Below are 18878 nucleotides of genomic sequence, written 5' to 3'. Positions count from 1 at the left end.
TTTGATGATCCACATCAGCTGTTGCTCGTGTGCTCATTTATTTACACATGGAGAGTGGTAACAATGCCTCCTCCTGTACCCAGGCACCTCAATTTGAGCGTCAGGCCAAAGACCTTGTCGGCGTTGGTGAGAAGTGGAGTCCCTGAGGCCCTGAGAGGAGAAGTGTGGCAGCTGCTGGCAGGGTGTCATAACAATGATCATCTGGTGGAGAAGTACCGAATTCTCATCACAAAGGTAGAATGCCTTTAATATCCCTTTCCTTTTCCCCCCTCCCTATACCTTAAGGAATGGAAATGCAGTGATTTCCAAGGTTGTGTGTACCCGCTCCAGTGTATCTGAATACAGGCTATTAACTAGCAAGGCTAGTTCAATCATTCCTCCAACAAAACCCCCTAATATGCCAAGCATGCTGTGGCATTACCTCTACTTTGAGTGGCTTCTTTTTAACAGTCCTACTTCTGTTTCACTCGGATGAGTTCGGAGTCTGTGAAAAATTAGTATTCTATTAATTGCTTTCATAATTCACAGAGATTCAGGGAGCTCATTTCCTTTACTTGTTTGGCTTTCCCAAATGAGAACTGAATTCTGCTGTATTGTCTTAACATTTATGCTAAAAATCCAACACCAGTTGAAACTGCAGCCTTTTTTGATAGAAAAACCAGTGTTTGGATATTTTTGCACGAGGCAGCAGTGGTTTAACTTCTCATCTTGAATGCTGCCTGCAGCAACATAGGAAAAGAAAATAAGAATCAGATATACAGACATCATTCAGTGTTTCTCTAAGTTGTAGAGTAACAAATGGGTGACAAAAGGATGTCTCACTTCCTTATCCAGAGTTCTGATGTGGTAATTCGTATTTGACTATTACCTGTATAGCTACAGTGTAGTTACTGCTTTCACTGAATGTGCAGGTCTGGAAAGACTGTATAAAAAATTATTGATGGTGCAACTTTAGCACAAATATAGCAGAAATTAATTATTCACCAGTTAAAAAAGCAAACCAACTGAATCAGCCTTTGCATATCTATGTTCTGATGGTACAGATTCGCACGGAGCAATTAAAACTGTATTCTGAGGGCAAGAGGGCTTCTGAAATTAAACTTGGTTTCTGCTGGAATCATGCAGGAAGGATCCTACGTGATTTGCATGAATCATCTCAGATTAGCTAAAAATGTTCTGCCATAAGTACTTTTCACACACTTATTGAATATAGAGGAAACTCGCTCTGAATCCCTTAATATTGGGGCGTGCATTGTAGAGCTGTAACTTGGATTTCATGGTGAATAAATTATACAAATAATGTGGAGGCTGAGTGCTCTGGCAAGGAGTTTATTGCAGCTACTCCTGTTGTGTTAGTTTAATTGCCTGGCGAGTAGCTGACAGTGTCACTTGTTTCTCTGTTTCAGTGTTTTGGTATCAGGAAGGAAGAGATCTCTGTGGCACAGTTGGTGACACGTACTGCTACTATCTTTGTGAGCAGGGAGGGGATTGTGTAACGTCTCATTTTTAAATCTGTGAAACCTTTCTGCTCATTGACATTTGGCAGGCAGAGAGTAACCTGCATCTGATGTGCTGGGACTGTCTCTGGATGCTGAGTAGAAGGGGGAGTGGGCTGGTCCAGCCCCACGTTCTGCAGCAGGAGGACTGGCTCTACCTGTGCTGGTCACACAGCATGGAAACTAGCCAAGGAATTAAACAGAAAGGGAGCACTGAACGGCCGTTTTCAGGCTGTGCTGTAGCCATGTGAGGCCTGTAGTATGCTACCAGCACGCTGCGATAACCAGCTCAAGCAAATGAAGTCTCCTTAAATCTGGAAGGGCTGTGTTAGACCCGTTTTGAGGCTGTTTGCTTTATTGTGATTATTTATGAAAGGGCACAGTGGCTCTTCCCATGGGTTGGACAGAGGCTGGTGCTTTGGGAGCAGAAGTATCTGCCTGGTTCAGAGCAGAACTGGGACTTCTGCAGGCAGTGGAAGCAGTGTAAGGTTTCCCAAAAACTTAGCAGTGGCTGTGTGCAAAGGATGCAAATTTGTTTGGGAGGCAGATGAGAATGTGAGTTCAAGACCCAAGATAACATTTCCAGAGCCCTTGTGCATAGTAGAAGCTAACAGTATAATAATGCCGGTGCTGCTTTGGCTTCTATTTCTTATTTTCATGCCTTCCATAGATTATTTGACAGTTTTGGAGTTCTAATGTATGCAGCAATGCACAGGAGTAAATGTATTTGGGGGGAAGAAGCATATAATGGTTAATTATGTGAAGGCAGGGCTCTTATATTGCTTTCCCATCCTCATATTGCTTCCCCATGTTTTGTATGTCACTGATACAGGTTTTTTCCCTGTCAGGCACACAATTATTTGCATTACCCTGCATGGGAAGGGGTAAGCTCAGAATAGTTGCTGTGGTGTAGTGCTGCAGCACAAGGAGCTGATGTAAAACCTTTGCTCTTCAGTGCAAGTAGGAGATGCAGTAAGCCTGTTTGAGTACTCATAATCCAGTGCCCCTTCTCTCTTAATGTTGACCTCTATTCTGTTAGCTGCATTTGATTTCTGCCAGGCTTTTCATGACCCCATGTGGCAGCAGAGTCCCAAATTAATAAGGATCTGTGTTGACAGCTGCTTCAAACGCTGCTGGCCTCTTTCAGGGTTGGCTTGTTGGTTTTTTCCCTGGTGCACAGGGTGTTGGTTGCAGGTTCTGGTGCTCGGCGAGTCTCTGGGGCCTGGGGGTGGTGGTTTTGCTTTCTTCTGCAAATTAACTGCTGAGAGAGTAGGTTTGCTTTTACTGGTGATGTGTGGCTACTGCATGGTGGACAAGGAGTGTTGGATTCTGCCACTGAGGGTTGTGTCTAGGTGTTTTCTTCAGTCTGCCTTGTGCATTACAGATGCATTGAAACCATGCGACCAGGTGCACTCATTGCACCCTGGTCATCAGGACAGTGTTGGCTTGCTAATCCTGTGCTCTCTCACTGGGTTTTTGTGCTCTGCTCTTTGTTACTGCAGCACTGTCGAAGTTTCACCATCGTGGTGCTTCCACAAATGACTTTGGAGAATTTGCACACCATCTGTGTACAGTAATAAAGCTTTTAGCAACTCCAGATTGCTGGGCTGGTGGTGGGGAGTGTGGATGAAAGCCAGCCCAGTGAATTAAGGTCATGTCCCTTCTGGGGACAGAAAGCAAACTCTAGGTAAAGCGATCTAGACAATCCCTTTGCGAGGCATCTGTTCCTGGTAGGACTTTGGCAGTCGTGGGTTTGGCTGTTAATCTTCAGGCGTCCAGCCACGGAAAGGCAGGAGGAGAGTGGTGGGGACTCGCTCCAGGCATTAATGGAGACCTGCAGGAAAAATACTGCATGCTTTTGAGCAGTCACAGGTAGATGGAAAGCATTGTTGAGTAGAAAATTTGTAAAGCTAGCCATCTGGGTTAAAAAAACCCCAGAACTATAAAAGCATCCTGAACCAAAGCAAAATAGGCGATTTTGAGACGCTGCTTTTCAGAGGAGGTTTTTAAAAAGGATTAATACAGCTGCTGAATCCCTCAGATCAGTGGTGATGTCTCAGTGGAGAAAAGTATAATACCAAGTTTTTAAACCTGACATTTACAGTATCGAGGAGAAAAATCAAAGCAATTGGATGTGGGTCTGTGAGGGGAGGGATGATGTTGAAAGGAAAAAAACCCATGAACTGTTGCACCAGATAAATACTCTATATTAAGAAAATTACAACGTGAGAGGGACATCTTGTGGCACAAATAAAATAAAAACCAAATCCAGTGGCAGAAGTATCCTGGGACTTTATGCTGGGGTCACTATTTCTGGTAGAACTTCTAGGCCTGGTAAGAGGGGAATTTGTTCTGCATTTTCTTACAGCAGGATTCCTGCTAACTCTCATCTTCCCACTTCTCTGCCTCCATGAGCAGAGGGCTGCATTGCACAGGAGTTGTACCAAATATAATCCTCTGTCTTGGTGCAAATGATACTAGTTTTTAATGAAGAAATAGATTAAAATGTCACTACCATTATCTGACTGAATGTGTTGCTTCGTCAGTGGCAGAAAATGTAACAGTGCTGGAGCTGTGGGTGGCTAACATTTATTTTCCGCTTGTATGACAATCAGATTTCCATATGTTCATATAAATTGAGAAGAATGCATTTAATTTTCAGGAGTGCCAAGGGCCACAATTGTGTATGATCAGCTGAAATGGAACCTAGCATACATCTGTGAATCACGGTGGGAGAAGCATGATGTAATCCTGCAGTCAGTGCGCCCGAACCTCCAGATCCCCTGTTTGATTAGCTTTGATCATGTGATGATAAAAGTTTAATTATCCTTTACAAGCAGTAGTTTTCCCAAGAGTTGTCACTGCAGCTCTTAATGATTGTTTGAATACCTTTCCATAGCCTTACCTGAGGCCAGATTGTGTCACTGCATTGAGTGGGAGAAATCCTGGAGATGCAGAAACATTTTCCAACCTCTCTCAGACCTCAGCTACCTGAACCATTAGGGGTTTAATGTCTTGAGAAGTGTTCTGCTTGTAAGCTGGGGTTGCAGGCAGCAGGTTTCTCCAGCCCAGTTACCTTCCAGTTGCAATTTAAGCCTTTCTTGGCCACTTAGGTCAGTCTTCTGGTGCAGGGGTGCTCAGGAGAATTAACTTGAGATGCTGCTGGCTCGGGCTGGGGTGTGTTCAGTGGGCAGGAGTCAGCTGGCATGAATTTGGGATGGAGTTACTCCTCCTGGCTTCAGAGAAACAATAGTGTCAGATCTGTCTCTTGTACAGCAATACCTGTCAGCTAAATAGGAGTGAAGTTGGTACATGTGATAAACATCTAAACCTTGAGGGGTTTATGACTTGGTGGTGCATCTTTTGGTTTGTGGTTTCAGCTACCAGATGATGTTCTGGTCAATCTCACCATCTCCAGTACTTACCTTGGGTTTATGTATCTGAGATTTATTTGAAGTTCAATGTATGTTGTTTTCTTAAGGGTGTTTATGATGTGGCTATTCATGCCTAAGGATCTAGAAACACTATTTGAATCAGTTGGTATGTAAATCATCCTCTGCTTGGGAAAGATAGGAGATAATTTCTCCAGCAGCAATTCACTCGTAGCTTGTTTTTTGTACAACCACAATGCCCTTGCCTAAATATAATTTAAAGTTTATGTTTCCTAGCTACAGTTCTAGTACTTTGATTGCCATGAACAGAAATGCCATGAATTAAAACACAAAATGAAGGACAATAGTAAAGGGATTTTTGTTGGTATAGGTAGAGCAGGAGACCCAAAGGTTTTGTTCTTGGTTTTTGCTCAAGACTGGTTAAAAATCTACCAAGTCTTGCTGTTGTCTGGCACAGATATTTGACCAATACAAGTGTGTCAGGATTTTTTTTCCTCTGCTGAACAGGTCAGCTAGAATCCCACGCGCTGCAGTGTGGTGGTTTTGAGGTCTGTCCCTTTGGCTGCAGTTCATTTTCTATCATGCAGCCCACAGAATAACAGCCCTTTAGCTTCAGTTAACCCAGACCTTGGGTTGGTGTCAGGTGAATTCAGCGTGTGGACTTTACGCTCCTATGGGTGCCTGTTTCATGCTTTTATTTTTGACCAGAAGGACTTTAATTGCTGAAGAGCCTCTCTCCAGTCTCTTAACTGGTTTGATCAGTTCAAAGGCCGATTCGCAAAGCGATGGGCTGGGGCTGAGCTGTGGCACTGGAGCTGCCTGGTATCCAGGTCAGAGAACCAGCTTCCACATACCAGGGAACGTGTTTCCCAGCATGTCAAGTGAGTAAAACACTCTTGACACACAAGAAGATACGAGCATCCTGTTCCCACATCTTTGCCTTGCACGCATCGGAGAGGTTTTTCGGGTTAAATGCGTGTGATGGTATCAGCCTGTGGTGTGAATACAAGTTTAAGTGCTGTCCTGTGAGGGCATCTCTTGCACGTTTGCTCTCTGGAATGTCATTGGGTTTTCCAGCTTGTCTGGTTTGGTGTGGGTCATCTCAGGGCTGCCAGGGATAGCAATGCCTTTTATAGTATGCAGGAGGTGCTTACCGACCTGGAGCAACATCTCTGGCAGTGGTGGGACAAGGTTCTGGGCTTTGCCTTTGGTTTCAGGTGTCACCTGAGCATCACACACCCACCCAGGAAAGATGTTTGCTCATTAATATTTCCCCAAAAGGGGATGGATGGAAAAGCCTTAAATTACAATGAAACGTTTGAAATCACATCCGTGCTTGGACGGGTGTCGTTTGTCTGCGGAGAGGTGCTGGGAGGAGGAGCAGGGGCGTGCGGCGGGTGTCTGGCTGTCTGTCTCTGCCTGTCGGACCAGGGCGTGGGTGTGTGTCTGTCTGCAGGACCGGGCTGTGCGAGGGCAGAGCCGGCCGCTGTGCAGCGGGGGGGACCCGCTGCTTTTCCCGGAGGCTTCGGGGTCTCTCCGGGTGAGGCCCCCGCCGCCTCCAGCCACTCGGACACCGGCCTCCCGAGCGCCTTTTGAGTGGGGACCCGCATTCCCGAGGCCGCGACCGGCGCTGCCGGGCTGCCCTTCTTCCCTGCGGCCGGGGCGGGCCGAGGGAGCGGCCGGGGGGCTGCGGCCCGGATCCCCGCCGGGTCCCCGCCGGCGCCGCGCCCTCCTCCGCGCTCCTGCCCGCCTCCCTCCCCTTCCTCCCCGCCATCCCCTCCCCCCGGCTCCGCATCGCCGCGGCCGGAGCACACGCCGCCCGTGCCGGCGCTCGGCCGAGGATGCTCCGGGGCTTTTGTTCCCCTGCGGCAGGTAGGGCCGGGGCGGCGGGGCCCGGCTGCGCCCCGGGCCGGGCGGGGACGGGGGCGGAGGAGGTTGTGGCGGGGGGGGGGGGCGGCTGGGCGGCGGCGGGGGCCGGAGCGGCGCGGTCCGGGAGAGGCGGCGAACAAAAGCGTAGTGCAAAATGGAGCCAGGAGAGAAGGGCTGGACCCCTTCCCCGCCGCGCATCCCTCCGCCTGGATGGCCGGCGGCGGGGATTTCGGGCAGGCTGGTTCTCCCCGAGAGCCGCCCGGCTCTGCCCTCTGGCCGGAGCCCCGTGCCCCGGGCCCGGGGCGTGGGGAAGGGACGGGGGAAGGAGGCGCAGCGGGAGCCCGGCGGGGAGCGGGGGCAGGCGGCGGCGGGGAAGCGCTGTAGCAGGGCGTGGGGAAGGAAGAAGGGGTGGCTGGTGATGGAGGTGGCAGGGAGCGCGGGGAGAGGCGGTTCTGTAAAACACTTTCCCCTTCTCTTCTGTCAGCCTTTGGGAGGACTCTCGTCCTGACTCGGTGAAGGTCCCTTCTCCCCCTTTCCCCAACCCCTCATCCCTCCTGGACGAGGCAGCCCACCCGGGAGGGCTTTAATCTCGGCCCTCTCCCGTGTGCGTGTGTGAAGTTGCTGACATGACGGCTGCTGGGTCCCGGTGCACCGGTAGCGGCGGGGAGCCGGATTTAAAGGGGAATTGTGCTGCAGACAATGCACAGCAGCAGCAGCTGGAGCAGCCCTGGGGACCGGAGCTCCGGTTTTGACATTGCTACACACACAGCACCAGCCGCAATGACAGCAGCTTCCTGGAGTGGCTGCAGGCAGCAGGCAGGAGCATGAAGTAGAGAGATCACTGCAGTGCTCAAGATGAACTCCTCTTTGGTTGGCAACCAGAGTGGCCGGCCGTTCTGCCTCCTGGCCATTAGCTATTTGGAGACCATCAATTTTTGCCTCCTGGAAGTGGTTATTATCGTGTTCCTCATGGTGCTGATTATTTCGGGCAACATTATAGTGATATTTGTCTTTCACTGTGCACCTCTGCTGAACCATCACACCACCAGCTACTTCATCCAGACCATGGCGTATGCTGACCTCCTGGTGGGCGTGAGCTGTCTGGTGCCTTCTTTGTCTCTGCTGCACTACCCCATTGTTTTAAGGGAGTCCTTGATTTGCCAAATCTTTGGTTACGTGGTATCGGTGCTGAAGAGCGTCTCCATGGCCTCTTTGGCATGCATTAGCATTGACAGATACATTGCCATCACCAAACCGCTGACCTACAACACGCTCGTTACCCCATGGAGACTTCGAATCTGCATACTGGTCATTTGGCTGTACTCCTGCCTGGTCTTCTTACCCTCCTTTCACTGGGGAAAGCCTGGATATCACGGGGATGTGTTCCAGTGGTGCGCCAGTTCCTGGAACACCGATCCCTACTTTACCCTCTTCATTGTGGTGATGCTCTATGCCCCGGCTGCTTTCATCGTCTGCTTCACCTACTTCAACATCTTCCGCATCTGCCAGCAGCACACCAAGGAGATCAACGAGAGGCGGGTGCGCTTCAGCTCTCAGGACGGGGAGGCTGGGGAGGCACAGCCCTGCCCAGACAAGCGCTATGCCATGGTTCTTTTCCGCATCACCAGTGTCTTCTACATCCTCTGGCTGCCCTACATAATCTATTTTCTGCTGGAGAGCTCCAATGTCTATAGTAACCGCGTTGCGTCCTTCTTGACCACTTGGCTTGCCATTAGCAACAGTTTCTGCAACTGTGTCATTTACAGTCTCTCCAACAGTGTGTTTCAGAAGGGGCTTAAGCGTCTCTCGGGGGCTATTTGTGCCTCTTGCGCTAGACAGAGGGTAGCTAAGGACTCCTCTACCTCTAGGAGCAAAAGATCTTCCAACGGATGTCACGTCTGAGACGCCTGTGGGCTGGACTGGGAGCGCAGGGACAATTCCCTTAATTGCAAAATAAGTTAAATATGATTCTAAGATGTCCAGATTTGCAAAAAGGTTTCTGAGAAATGCTGCTGACATAGAAGAATCAGGAGCACATACCATTGTGATTTCACTTTAAGAAATTATTGCTGTGGAGGAGGCTGTGGAGTTTCACCTCCATATTCATTTTTAAGAATAAAGCTGTATCTTGACACTTACCTCTCCAGCTGGTGTGACTGAATGGAGTGGGTGTCTGAGAGCTTCGGCAAAATGTAGTCTTTCTTACAGCTTTACTAGGTTCTTTTGAGATTCGTGCTTCACATGTAAATGATAGATCTGAAGTGGAAATGTCACAGTATATGGTATATTACAGGGATTTTTTAATATATGCCAAAGTATATTGACACAACGTTCCAGCATCGTTACAGAAGGGGCCAAACAATTTGTTTTTCAGTGCTACCTAGACAGGACCTGTAGAACAGGAGTGAACAACGTGAACGTTTTAGTGTGAACTGAAAGTCTTGGTGAGCCATGAGTGCAGCAATGAGACCTGAGCAGCCCTGTGCTTAGGAGGACTGATCTGGCTTCCGTGTCTCTGGTAGGACGCATGTGCAGGATCCCAGTACAGCACCTGCGTGTTCCTGTTTGTTGGGAAGGAAGAAGAAAGACTTGGATCTCAGACCAAATTTAGCAGTCAAATGAAATGTGTTTTGATAAGAGAAAATATATGTAGCTTTATGATACAGGAGTTGTGGCAGCCACTCGAGGATGATGCCAACATGTGAAAATCATTCTCAAACCAGTGGAGAAATGCCACGGTTTTGTATGTGGAAATTTTCTCAAGAACAACTTTAAAAATAACATGTCCCGTCCCCCATTCCCCCCCCCCCCTTTTTAATCTAAATTCTTCTGATATTTTACATACTGGAACTGAAGGGGAAAGGAAAGAAAACAATTGTCTTCTAAACAGCTAAGGGAGCTATGCTGTAAATTTAACTGTAGTATTTGAGTTATTCATAAGTGCACGGAGCTAAATCAGAGACATTTTTCTTTGGCCTTCGTGGGATTAAAGATGGTTCCAATATAGCAGGAGCTAAATCCTGTTGGCAAACGCATATCTAACTGGTCAAACAGAGCCAGTGTCTGGGAAACAAAATCTCTTTGACCACAACTTTTCCAGGCTAATTTAGATGAAGCATATTTGAGTGTTGTGATGCTGTTAAGGCAGCATGGCCCTCAGATTGATTCGTTAAAGATTATCATTGTCCTTTTACTGATGCCATATTGGAAAGTGAAAGTGAACCATGTACTCCTGTAATAATGGAATAGGGCCTGTGTTGTCTGAGCTCACCCTGTGCCTGGGACAGGGATATTCCCCCCACACTGCTGGGCTGAGAGCAGGTTGTTGTGTGTGGTGACCAGCCCCAGTTTGCTCCCCTCTTTGTGCTGCCAGTCCCTGTGTGGGCCTGCTGTGAGCCAGGGGAATTCAGTGAGCTCCTGTGTGATGGTTGGTGTGTGCTGTTACAACGCAGTGAAAAACGATTAGGGAAAAGTAATGTGATTGTTTGTGTTGGTTTTCTTTTAGAGTTGGAGTAATTCTCTTGGCTGAGGGGCTCTGGAGGTTTGTTAAATGGTGTCAGGTCTGCTGTTGTTATAGATCGAGGTGATTTTATTCCTGCACCCTGTCCTTCCCACAAACGCACACACACCTTCCTCTCTGGCCTGCCTGAGCCCTGGGCTCTCCTCTCCAGTGCTTTGCCCTGGACAGTAACTGTGTGTGTCCCTGTCTGCTTGCAGGTGCAGCGGCTGCTGCAGCCCGTCCTGCCTCTGCCCACCCACGTTTACTCCTGTGCAGTCTGGTGAGGCTGCCGGTGAGGAAATGGTGAAGAAAAGCAGGAGCAGCGGGATGAAGCGCTGCTGGCAGGGCTTGTGCTTGTCAGCACTCACTGCTGGCAGACACCAGCTCCTCTTACAGATAGGCGTGTGTCCCTGCTCCTGGTGGGGATGGGCAGAGCCCCCTTCTACTGCTGCCTAGTTTGGGGTTGGGAGCCCTGGTACAGAGCACGTTTGAGTCACATCTTGGTCTGCTTTCAGCATATTTCGTCCAAACCTCTGAAGATAAACTTCCCCCTTAGTTCATCTGAAATGTCAAGAACGAAGCCTGTATAACCCCTGATGCTTCACAGCGACGGGGCCCGTTACCCTTCGTAACAGAACGGTGTCTGGAGCCAGGGCTTACCCCTGGTCCTTGACAGACACCATGGATGGAGGTGGTTAGTGCTGCAGAGCCCTTCCAGCCTGAATTCTGGCTACAGGCACAGCCAGCTGTGGGGGGAGCAGAGCATAAGGCTGTAGTGTGTCCCTTCTAAATGGTATAATGGGCTCCCAGCACATCAGCTGGCTAATTGTTCTCAAGTGCTGTGTGGGTATCAGGGCAGAGGTGGGCTTGGGGGAACAATTCAAGGGCTTTAGTCACCCATAGCAAAGCGTCCGCCTCTGGTATTTTTGGAACAGCCTCTCAGGTAAACTCCCCATAGCTTTTCTCTGACTCTTCACCTTATCTAACATATCCAAGTCTTTGCAGTGATGCAATCTATCACCAAAATAGCATTTTATTAAATTTAAGGGAAGAATATAATCTGCTAAGGCCCAAAACCTTGGAAATTGCAGGTTTGGGTTTAAGTGGAAGCTGGAGAGCAAAGATTGCTGCTTTTTTTTTTTGGTGGCATGAACAGAATGTTTTAATAGGAGCATTGTGTGTGCTGGGTTTGGACAATATGGAAAATGTAAAAAAAAATGTAAAGGGTCTAAAGCACAGCGCAGAGATTTAACTGGAGACGAAGCAGTTGCTCCTTGAGCTGTAAGCCTGGAATTGTACTTGAAGTGTAGTGGTTGTTACAGATGCAGATGCATGCCTGCAGCTGCTGTTGATTTGCAGCTAAGGTTCAGCTTTGACATTCCTAACAGCCAGGCTTTTGTTCAGTTGCTGTACTCATCTCAAAGTCTTCGGCAGCTCAGATGATTTCTGTGAGAGGTGAAAATCAGAAGCTGGAAGTCTCCGAGAGATGAGGACAGAGAAGAGTTGGAGCCAGTTCCTGCATTCAGGTTTCACCCCATGTTTGTACAGACAGACACTTTGAACTGTTGCCTCAGTAGCTTTGTTTTAGTGTCAGATATTTCTATTTTTGTCTGTGTTAATTTATTGTGGATTTTTGTTTTAATTTAAATTACTTTTCTTCCTTTAAGTTAATTTAATGTTGATCTAGGTTTGTGTGGGATTAGATGTTCCAAATACTCAAAACATTTGAGTCTGTTGTCTTCAGTGAAATTGCAGGGGGGTGAATCTTGCTCACTGTGCCAGCCGTGGAAGAAGTAATCTGGTGGAGTATTACCTTGTTTGCTCAGCAGTCCATTTAACAGCCTTTGTCATGTAGTTAACGTGAGGCACAGTAGTCCTTTTCATCCCAGCCTGCCCTATGAATTGCTCGGCAGCAGACTTTCCAGCTGGATCACTTTCATCATTGTACATATGAAACTAATCCTTCCTTGGCTATATTTGTATCCGAGTGTGCCTGGTGCTTTAGAAATTGGTACCAGGAGCATTGCACAGACGATGCCACACCGAGGAGGGGAGAGAAATCGAATTACATCTTCATAAAAATCGCGTGGTGGGATATGATTAAATGAACTCATTTTGAAGTTCCATCTCAGACGCTAAATTTATGGGTTTTATTAGGGCTATCTGCCTCACTTTCAAATGAAGCTGCTAGAGCTTGCATTTGCAGGATGCAATTCAGTGGCTTTTCTGTAAGTGCCATGGCAAGGCTGTCCATACGCACAACGTCTCCGAAGGTGATCGTTTGCTTCAGCTAGAACTCTTGGTTATATGTTTTTTTAAAGTTTACTGGAAGTTCAGCTTGTGTTTATATTGTCATTTTCCGAACGGGCTGGCAGAAAGTCTGTGAAATACTTTTTTTTTTTCCTTTTTAATATAATCTCCAATCAAGTGAGGGTATTTTTAACTTGACAGATGTTTTGTGTGAAGCAAAGGTTTTGCCCACATGTGATCTTACATTACCGGTTTCTGCAGCCTTTAGTTGTTTTGATTTGTTTTTTATTTGGTTTTATTTGGTTTTAAGCTCAGAAATTAGTTTCTGGTAGTTGGGAGTGTGACATGGCTCAGTGTCAGGGTGCCAAGGGACAGTCCTGGGTGCTTGTCATGAGTCTTTGATGAGGAGAGGGGGCTACAAAGGCCCGAGGCACAGAGACTGGCACAGAGACTGGCAAGAGTGGCATGAGGTTGCCTGAAGAGTCTTTCTTACGGCAGAGGCTCTGAGGAGAACTTCCAAACTCCAGTCTCACACCATGTCTCTCTGGCTCGGTCCTTTCCCACTCAGATAAAGGTTTTACCCACTGTTGGCCTGAATTTCAGTAGTTTCTCTGTTCTGAAAAAAGTGCTTTGAAGGCAGGTATGTGAGGTGAGATGGAAGCATTCAGTATGCAAATTTAATCAGCAGATTTTTCAGTGTTTATTGGGGTATTACCAACTGCTGTGATGATAACAGCTGTACTGAACTTCACGAGGCCAGAAGTCTGAAACATTTCAGTCTGATCTTGCTGCACATCAGGGTTGGAAGTTGACAGAACTCTGAATTCAGGTGGATGCTTTAAAAAACATAAGTCTTGGCAGCTTCCATCTGAGCCTAGGAGCCAGCCCTTAGATGTTACAAACAAAAGGCCTGTTTAAATTTTTTCCATTTACTTGATTCCTCTATTGTAGGTAATTTTAATTTAAAAAGAGGAGGGAAGGTTTTAGAGGGCTTTTATTGTTTCAATGCATTTTCAGCTTCAGGTACTAAAGCACATGCTAAACTATTTGCCTGGCCTGGCCCTTATTTTGCTGTTTAGTTCCAAAAGCTTTTTCTTCCCCTCTGTGACTTTGGAAGACAAGGACGTGGCCTTTTCGTGGTCTCATTTGAGATGCTCTTGACTTTCACCTTGCCACTGACCTTACATGAATTCGGCAAAGCAGGTGTCTGTAACTGATGTCCTGCTGAGGTCCGAGAGGTGTAAAGGCCTCCCTGGTCTCTACACCTGAACGGGGGTAGAGTCGCTGTGTCCCTTACAGGAAAGGGCACTTTGTAAACCCTGGGGCTGTTCTGTTGAGGCGTCCAGGAGGGGACAGGCTGGGGCATGACATGAGAAGTGCCCATCTGAGTCCGTGGCAAATGGAAGCGCTTGCAGATTTCACCTGCATCATATGTGGGTCTTGAGCTGTAGCACTTAATGAAATCGTTAATTATGTTCCTGCATCCTGACCCAGGCTGTTTATTTACAGCCCGGGGGTACATGAGCAGCCTGCCCAGTCAAAACCAATTCCCTAGTAGTGAATTTGTGGTTACTTAGATTGAGAAACACAAGTTGGTAAAGTCCTCTTTGCTTTGGCCCAGAGATGTTGTGGGAGGTGTCGGGATGGCAGAGCTCAGCAAGAGGAGGTGGCTCCGCTCCAGGGAGCGACTGGGAGGTCTGGGGGCTGTGGGGCTGCTCCCTGTATGCAGGGTGGTAGCCAGGAGCTTTATTCACTGAGGAGTTGTTAGAATCGCTGAGCGGATGCACGTTGTGTTTGGTTGGAGTTAGAATGGGGGTTCAGTGAGGCAAACACCGTTTGAAGGTGGCCATGGCGGCCTGCGGCCGGGCAGTCCCTTTGCCTGCCGTGGCAGTGCCGTGGGGCACCCTTGGGTGGCTCAGGAGAGGGAAGGGCCCAACTGCTTGTTCTGACTTCTTTCTCATTATGGATTTGTAGAGGATAGTGATTTTGTAATTCAGAGCTTTGGCTTCTCTCTGATGGTCGTTACTGGAGAGCCCGTTAATTAAAAAGTTGAACAAATTCAAGCGACTCCTTGTAAAGATGAACTCAAATCTTGCTGTGCATATGTGAGTCGTTCTTAAATGTTGCAAAGATCATGTGGTTTGAGCAATCAAATGCTTAATAAACCGGGTCATTACTTTTATGGTAAATTGAAAAAAGTTCTTCTGGGATTTCAACTGTAAATGAATCCTTGAAAATCAATAATTAGATTAGTAAAGGATGACGTTTTAATATGCTGGCAGGAATATAGAGGGATTTGTCAGGGGAAGCAAAACCAGACTTTGCACTAAAGTGGCTTAGGTATATTTATAGTGCTAGTGATTTTGTGTGTGTGTGTGTGTGAAACCTTCGGACTATTTTAATATAACATAAGGCTTTGAGCTTTAGCTAACTCAAGTTGCTCGTTTTATGAAGTTACATTAGTCTCACACTGTGAAGTATTTTTAAATATTAGCATTACTGAGTATGAAAAGTATTTCATAAAAGCATTTTTTAAAACACTTTCTGTAGATGCTGTCAAAGGAATTGATGTTTAGTGTAGAAAGAAATAAACCCCTGAGGGCTGTGAGGTACCTGTATGTTTCTGATCCCCTCCTTTTGGAGGGGTATTTCTTGAGGATAAATTGCTGTCGTTAAAACCTACTAAAAATACCGGTGCCGTTAATCCTTTCAGATGAGAGGAAGCAGCATTACCTCCAGACACGCTTTTGAACTGCCTGAAAGGATTTGCAGTCGCATGTGTTGTCTTCAGAGCCGTGTCCCTGGAAGCGCGGTGCAGCGCGGTGTCCCGCGGGCTCCGGTGCTGATGCCTTCCTCCCCGTGCGTGGTTTCTATTGTAACTCCAGCATGTAAACACTAGATTCAATTTTGTATTCCCCTAACGAATGCAACGGGATGGAAACGAGTTTGCAGTTGCTAATGATGAGCTTTTTTTACTGTTCTTAATACTCGTGGGTATGTCCTTTCTTCAGGGATTTCAGAATTATATTAGTACCTTTTTTAATTGTTTTTTTTCCATGTGCTGTTTACAATTAACCCACAGGCATGGGAGGCTGTGGGCGCATGTGCTTCTAGGTTGCTTTGCTGAAGGGAATACAGTGGAGCGATCTCCCTTTCAAGGATGCTTTCTTTTCCTCGTGTCCCACCTGTCTCCTTGCTCCTTCACAGCGACTGGGACATGGAAGCCACTGGTGAGGTTATCTCAGTGTGTTCTGTGGAGAACTGACGCTGGTCAGAGGGTCCTTATGAGGGGTTTTGTTGGGGAGACAGCCTGGCTCCTTCCACGAGTAGTGTCACAGCCGGTGGGCTTCTCCCACATGTCCATGCGGGGCTGGGAATAGCCACATGTATAGGGGGGGTGTGGTTGGGAGGGCTTTGTGCACCACTTATTGATGGAAACTGTTTGGTATTAAAGGGTGAGAAAGGTGTGAGTGTGAAACCCCTGTGCTGAACAGCTACAGGGGGGAAAGGACATAAAAGTGGCTTGGAAAAGCCAACAGGTGAATTAGAGCCAACCCAGCCCTCCGGACTCCATGTGTCGGGGCTGTGGGGAGTGTCAGGGTGTCACTCGGGGCTCCTCCAGGTTCCTCCTCATCCCTGGGTTTGCTCGGTTTTGGGGCTGGCTGGGGCAGGGGAGGGGGTGAAGGTGGGCACCTGGGTACACGAGGCAGCAGAGGAGGGGTTGGTGCTGGGGCTCCAGAACTGCAGCTTTTGTGCCAACTCAGAATTGGTGTTAAAATCCAGGGGAGAGGGACACCTCTGCCCCGGCATTGTGAGACCGTTCCGTAGCTGAGTGTTCAACTATGACTAATAATAGGAAAAATCTACAGTTGAGCCAAAAATGACAAACCTTACTGGTTTAAAATAATACTTGGGTATTTTAAAATATTAAATGGAACTAGATAAATGGGAAGCATGTAAATATCTGATTCTGAATCTTCGCCTGATTCTTTCCAAGAGGTAATTTTGCTCTGAGCTGTTAGAACTCAAGGAAATGTGTTATTCCCTTTGAGATGATCTGTACCCAGCTGTGTCATACATCTCTTGGCTTGTTTCCTTTTTGCTGTAGATGTACATATATATATATATATACAAGTGTACTGTGTGACTGCAGTCACTGCTGTGTTAATTCGCTTCTTTTAAAATACATATATATGTATTTTATCTATGTGTGTAGAGATGTTTTAAGATGAGCAGTTTAACACAGCAGCAATTAGACAGTCACACCGTTTAGGGCTTTGTAAAATATGTAATTTGAAGAATGTCAATGTGGTTCTTTAGCTGATTTTTCTGAACACTTTCCTGGATCTGTTCTCAGCACTTCCCATCCCAACAGAAACTGCACATTTTTTCAGTGATTGTTCCACTGGTTACATTTTTGTCTGCCGTTTGTTCTGATTGATGTGATCTTGATACTACTAAAATTTCAAGGGCTGTTGACGCATTTCACATAGCCTAGGATTGCCTGTTCTCCAAATACATGGATCATACATCGACAGTACTGAGTAGCCTTACTGTTTTGCCTAAAAGCCTAGCTAATTTATTTAATATTCTCTCTTTAAAGAGAGGTCTCTGGAAGGGGTGGTGTCCTTTAGGATGCTCCTTCTCTTTAAAGGGAAACTCCGAATTGAATAGCAGTACTTGTTGATCAGTGATATTATTGTAGCCAAAGGATGCATGGGTGGATTAATAGGAAGTTTTTGCTTCAAGTTTCTTGATGAAATGTAGTGTTCTACAGAGCTGTGTGAAGAGTGTAGTTTTTTATTCTGAAATGCACTTGTACACTTTATTTGAAAGGTCTGAATGGATCATAAATACATTTAAGAAATAAATGCTACGTCACACGTTTTCACGGCTTGTCTCGGGTGACATTCATGGTACTGTGCCACAAAGGTGTGTTCCTTGGGGGTGGGTGGGGTGCTTTTCCCCTCTTATCTTGATTACTTTAAATAGTCTGGCTTGCATGTAACTGCCAAGAGCAGGAAAACCTTTCAGCATGCACTTTGTGTTTCTGCTTTACCCACACACGGTGCAGGGCACTGTAGGCAAACTCCTCTCTCATTTTCCTGTGGGAAACTGGAGCCCTAAAAGGAAACGAACCCAGCGAAGGGCCTGGATATCACAAGGGATTCACTTTTATTTTTAGAATTGCACTATATTGCCATATTTGGGCTGAAAGTATGCTGTATCAATGCACTATTGTATCACACTGCAGCGCTCTATAACCATTCTGAATTTGCCTGAATTATTCCGTTTTTTCCCACAAATCCTATTGATCCAGGACTGTCCCTGGTCAGTGCTGACTCCAGGTAACACTTACACTCTGCAGGCAGCGGTTCAGGTGAGGAGTGAATTGCTTCCAAGGTGGGTTTTGTGTTACTCACTTCAGGTCCTCATAGCAGGTGTAATTCCTCTTACGAAACCTTCTCACAGTGGTTTGGCCAAAGGCAAAGGCAGGGAATGTGTTCTGTGTGAGGGTAAATACTGCTTATTAGAAGTAATCTGGGGAATGCCATCAACCTGCAATAGACCTGGTGACACAGTGTCCTACTGCCATTGAAAAATGCTTGAAAGACCTTTTCAGATGTAATTAAAATGTACAGATCTGCTCAGAGCACCTTACCCCCCCGTGTAATACTGAACCCTTGCTGCTGCATGTGGAAGTTTCCATGAGTTTTGGCTTTTTCTGCTGGGAGCTGGCTGGGTGCTCTCTGGAACAACTTGCCCGTGCCTTGCAGAGAGACACCAGCACTGACCTAACCCTGGGGTAGCAGGTAACGTGCCACTGCTTGGCTGAGTCTCTAGACCCTTCTCCCAGCCATCTCTGACTGTGTGACAGAACCCTTGCAACGTCCTAAGAGGTAATTTCCCTGTGAGAATCCATCCCACTGTGGCAAGAGTGTGACTCAAGCTGAGATGGTTTTGTGTAGTGGAAATCTCAGGTCACCACAGTGAGTCACTCCAAGGGGGATCTAAACTTTGGATCTCACCCTTTTTCCATTTTTGTTGTTTTTTAAGTCAGCCTGTGTCTGGGTAGAGTAAAGGCTTGATGTTTTATGCCCCCATTGGTTTTCTCCAGAAGCCTGGTGAGGTGGGATGGATCTTTGGGTGGCAAGCCAGGCTACCTCCAGCAGGCAATAACTTCTGCTTCTCTGGAGATTTCAGTTGGGGTTTTTCATCACAGGTCTTTGCCCCTTCAGTAATTCTTTGTTGCTGCTTTTTCATCCTCTTGGGTTTATGTAGGGGATTAGGAGGAATAAACCTGAGCTGCTGAAAACAGCAAGTGAATCAGCCCCATGGAGAGGTACTAGTAACTCCAGCCCTCTTCCATTC

The 18878-nt window shown here is 47.0% G+C and overlaps 2 protein-coding genes across 2 annotated transcripts in view; both read left to right on the top strand.

Moving 5' to 3' along the window:
* The window catches only part of RABGAP1 (RAB GTPase activating protein 1), a gene marked incomplete at its 5' end in the record, with an annotated part of 60044 nt that overhangs the window by 20272 nt on the left and 20894 nt on the right, over positions 1–18878 (top strand). Inside the window, one exon of the mRNA XM_084272585.1 lies at positions 84–234. Coding sequence (XP_084128711.1) covers positions 84–234 — 151 coding nt within the window. The remainder of the gene's footprint in view (positions 1–83; positions 235–18878) is intronic.
* Positions 7613–8659, top strand: GPR21 (G protein-coupled receptor 21; the record flags this gene model as incomplete). Its single annotated transcript, XM_084272553.1, has 1 exon — positions 7613–8659. The coding sequence occupies one exon, from the start codon at positions 7613–7615 to the stop codon at positions 8657–8659; it is 1047 nt and encodes a 348-aa protein (XP_084128679.1).

The sequence above is a fragment of the Gallinula chloropus genome (assembly GCF_964237585.1).
Source record: "Gallinula chloropus genome assembly, chromosome: 18".
NCBI classification, from domain to species: Eukaryota; Metazoa; Chordata; class Aves; order Gruiformes; family Rallidae; genus Gallinula; species Gallinula chloropus.
This window is presented reverse-complemented; position numbering and strand designations above follow the sequence as displayed.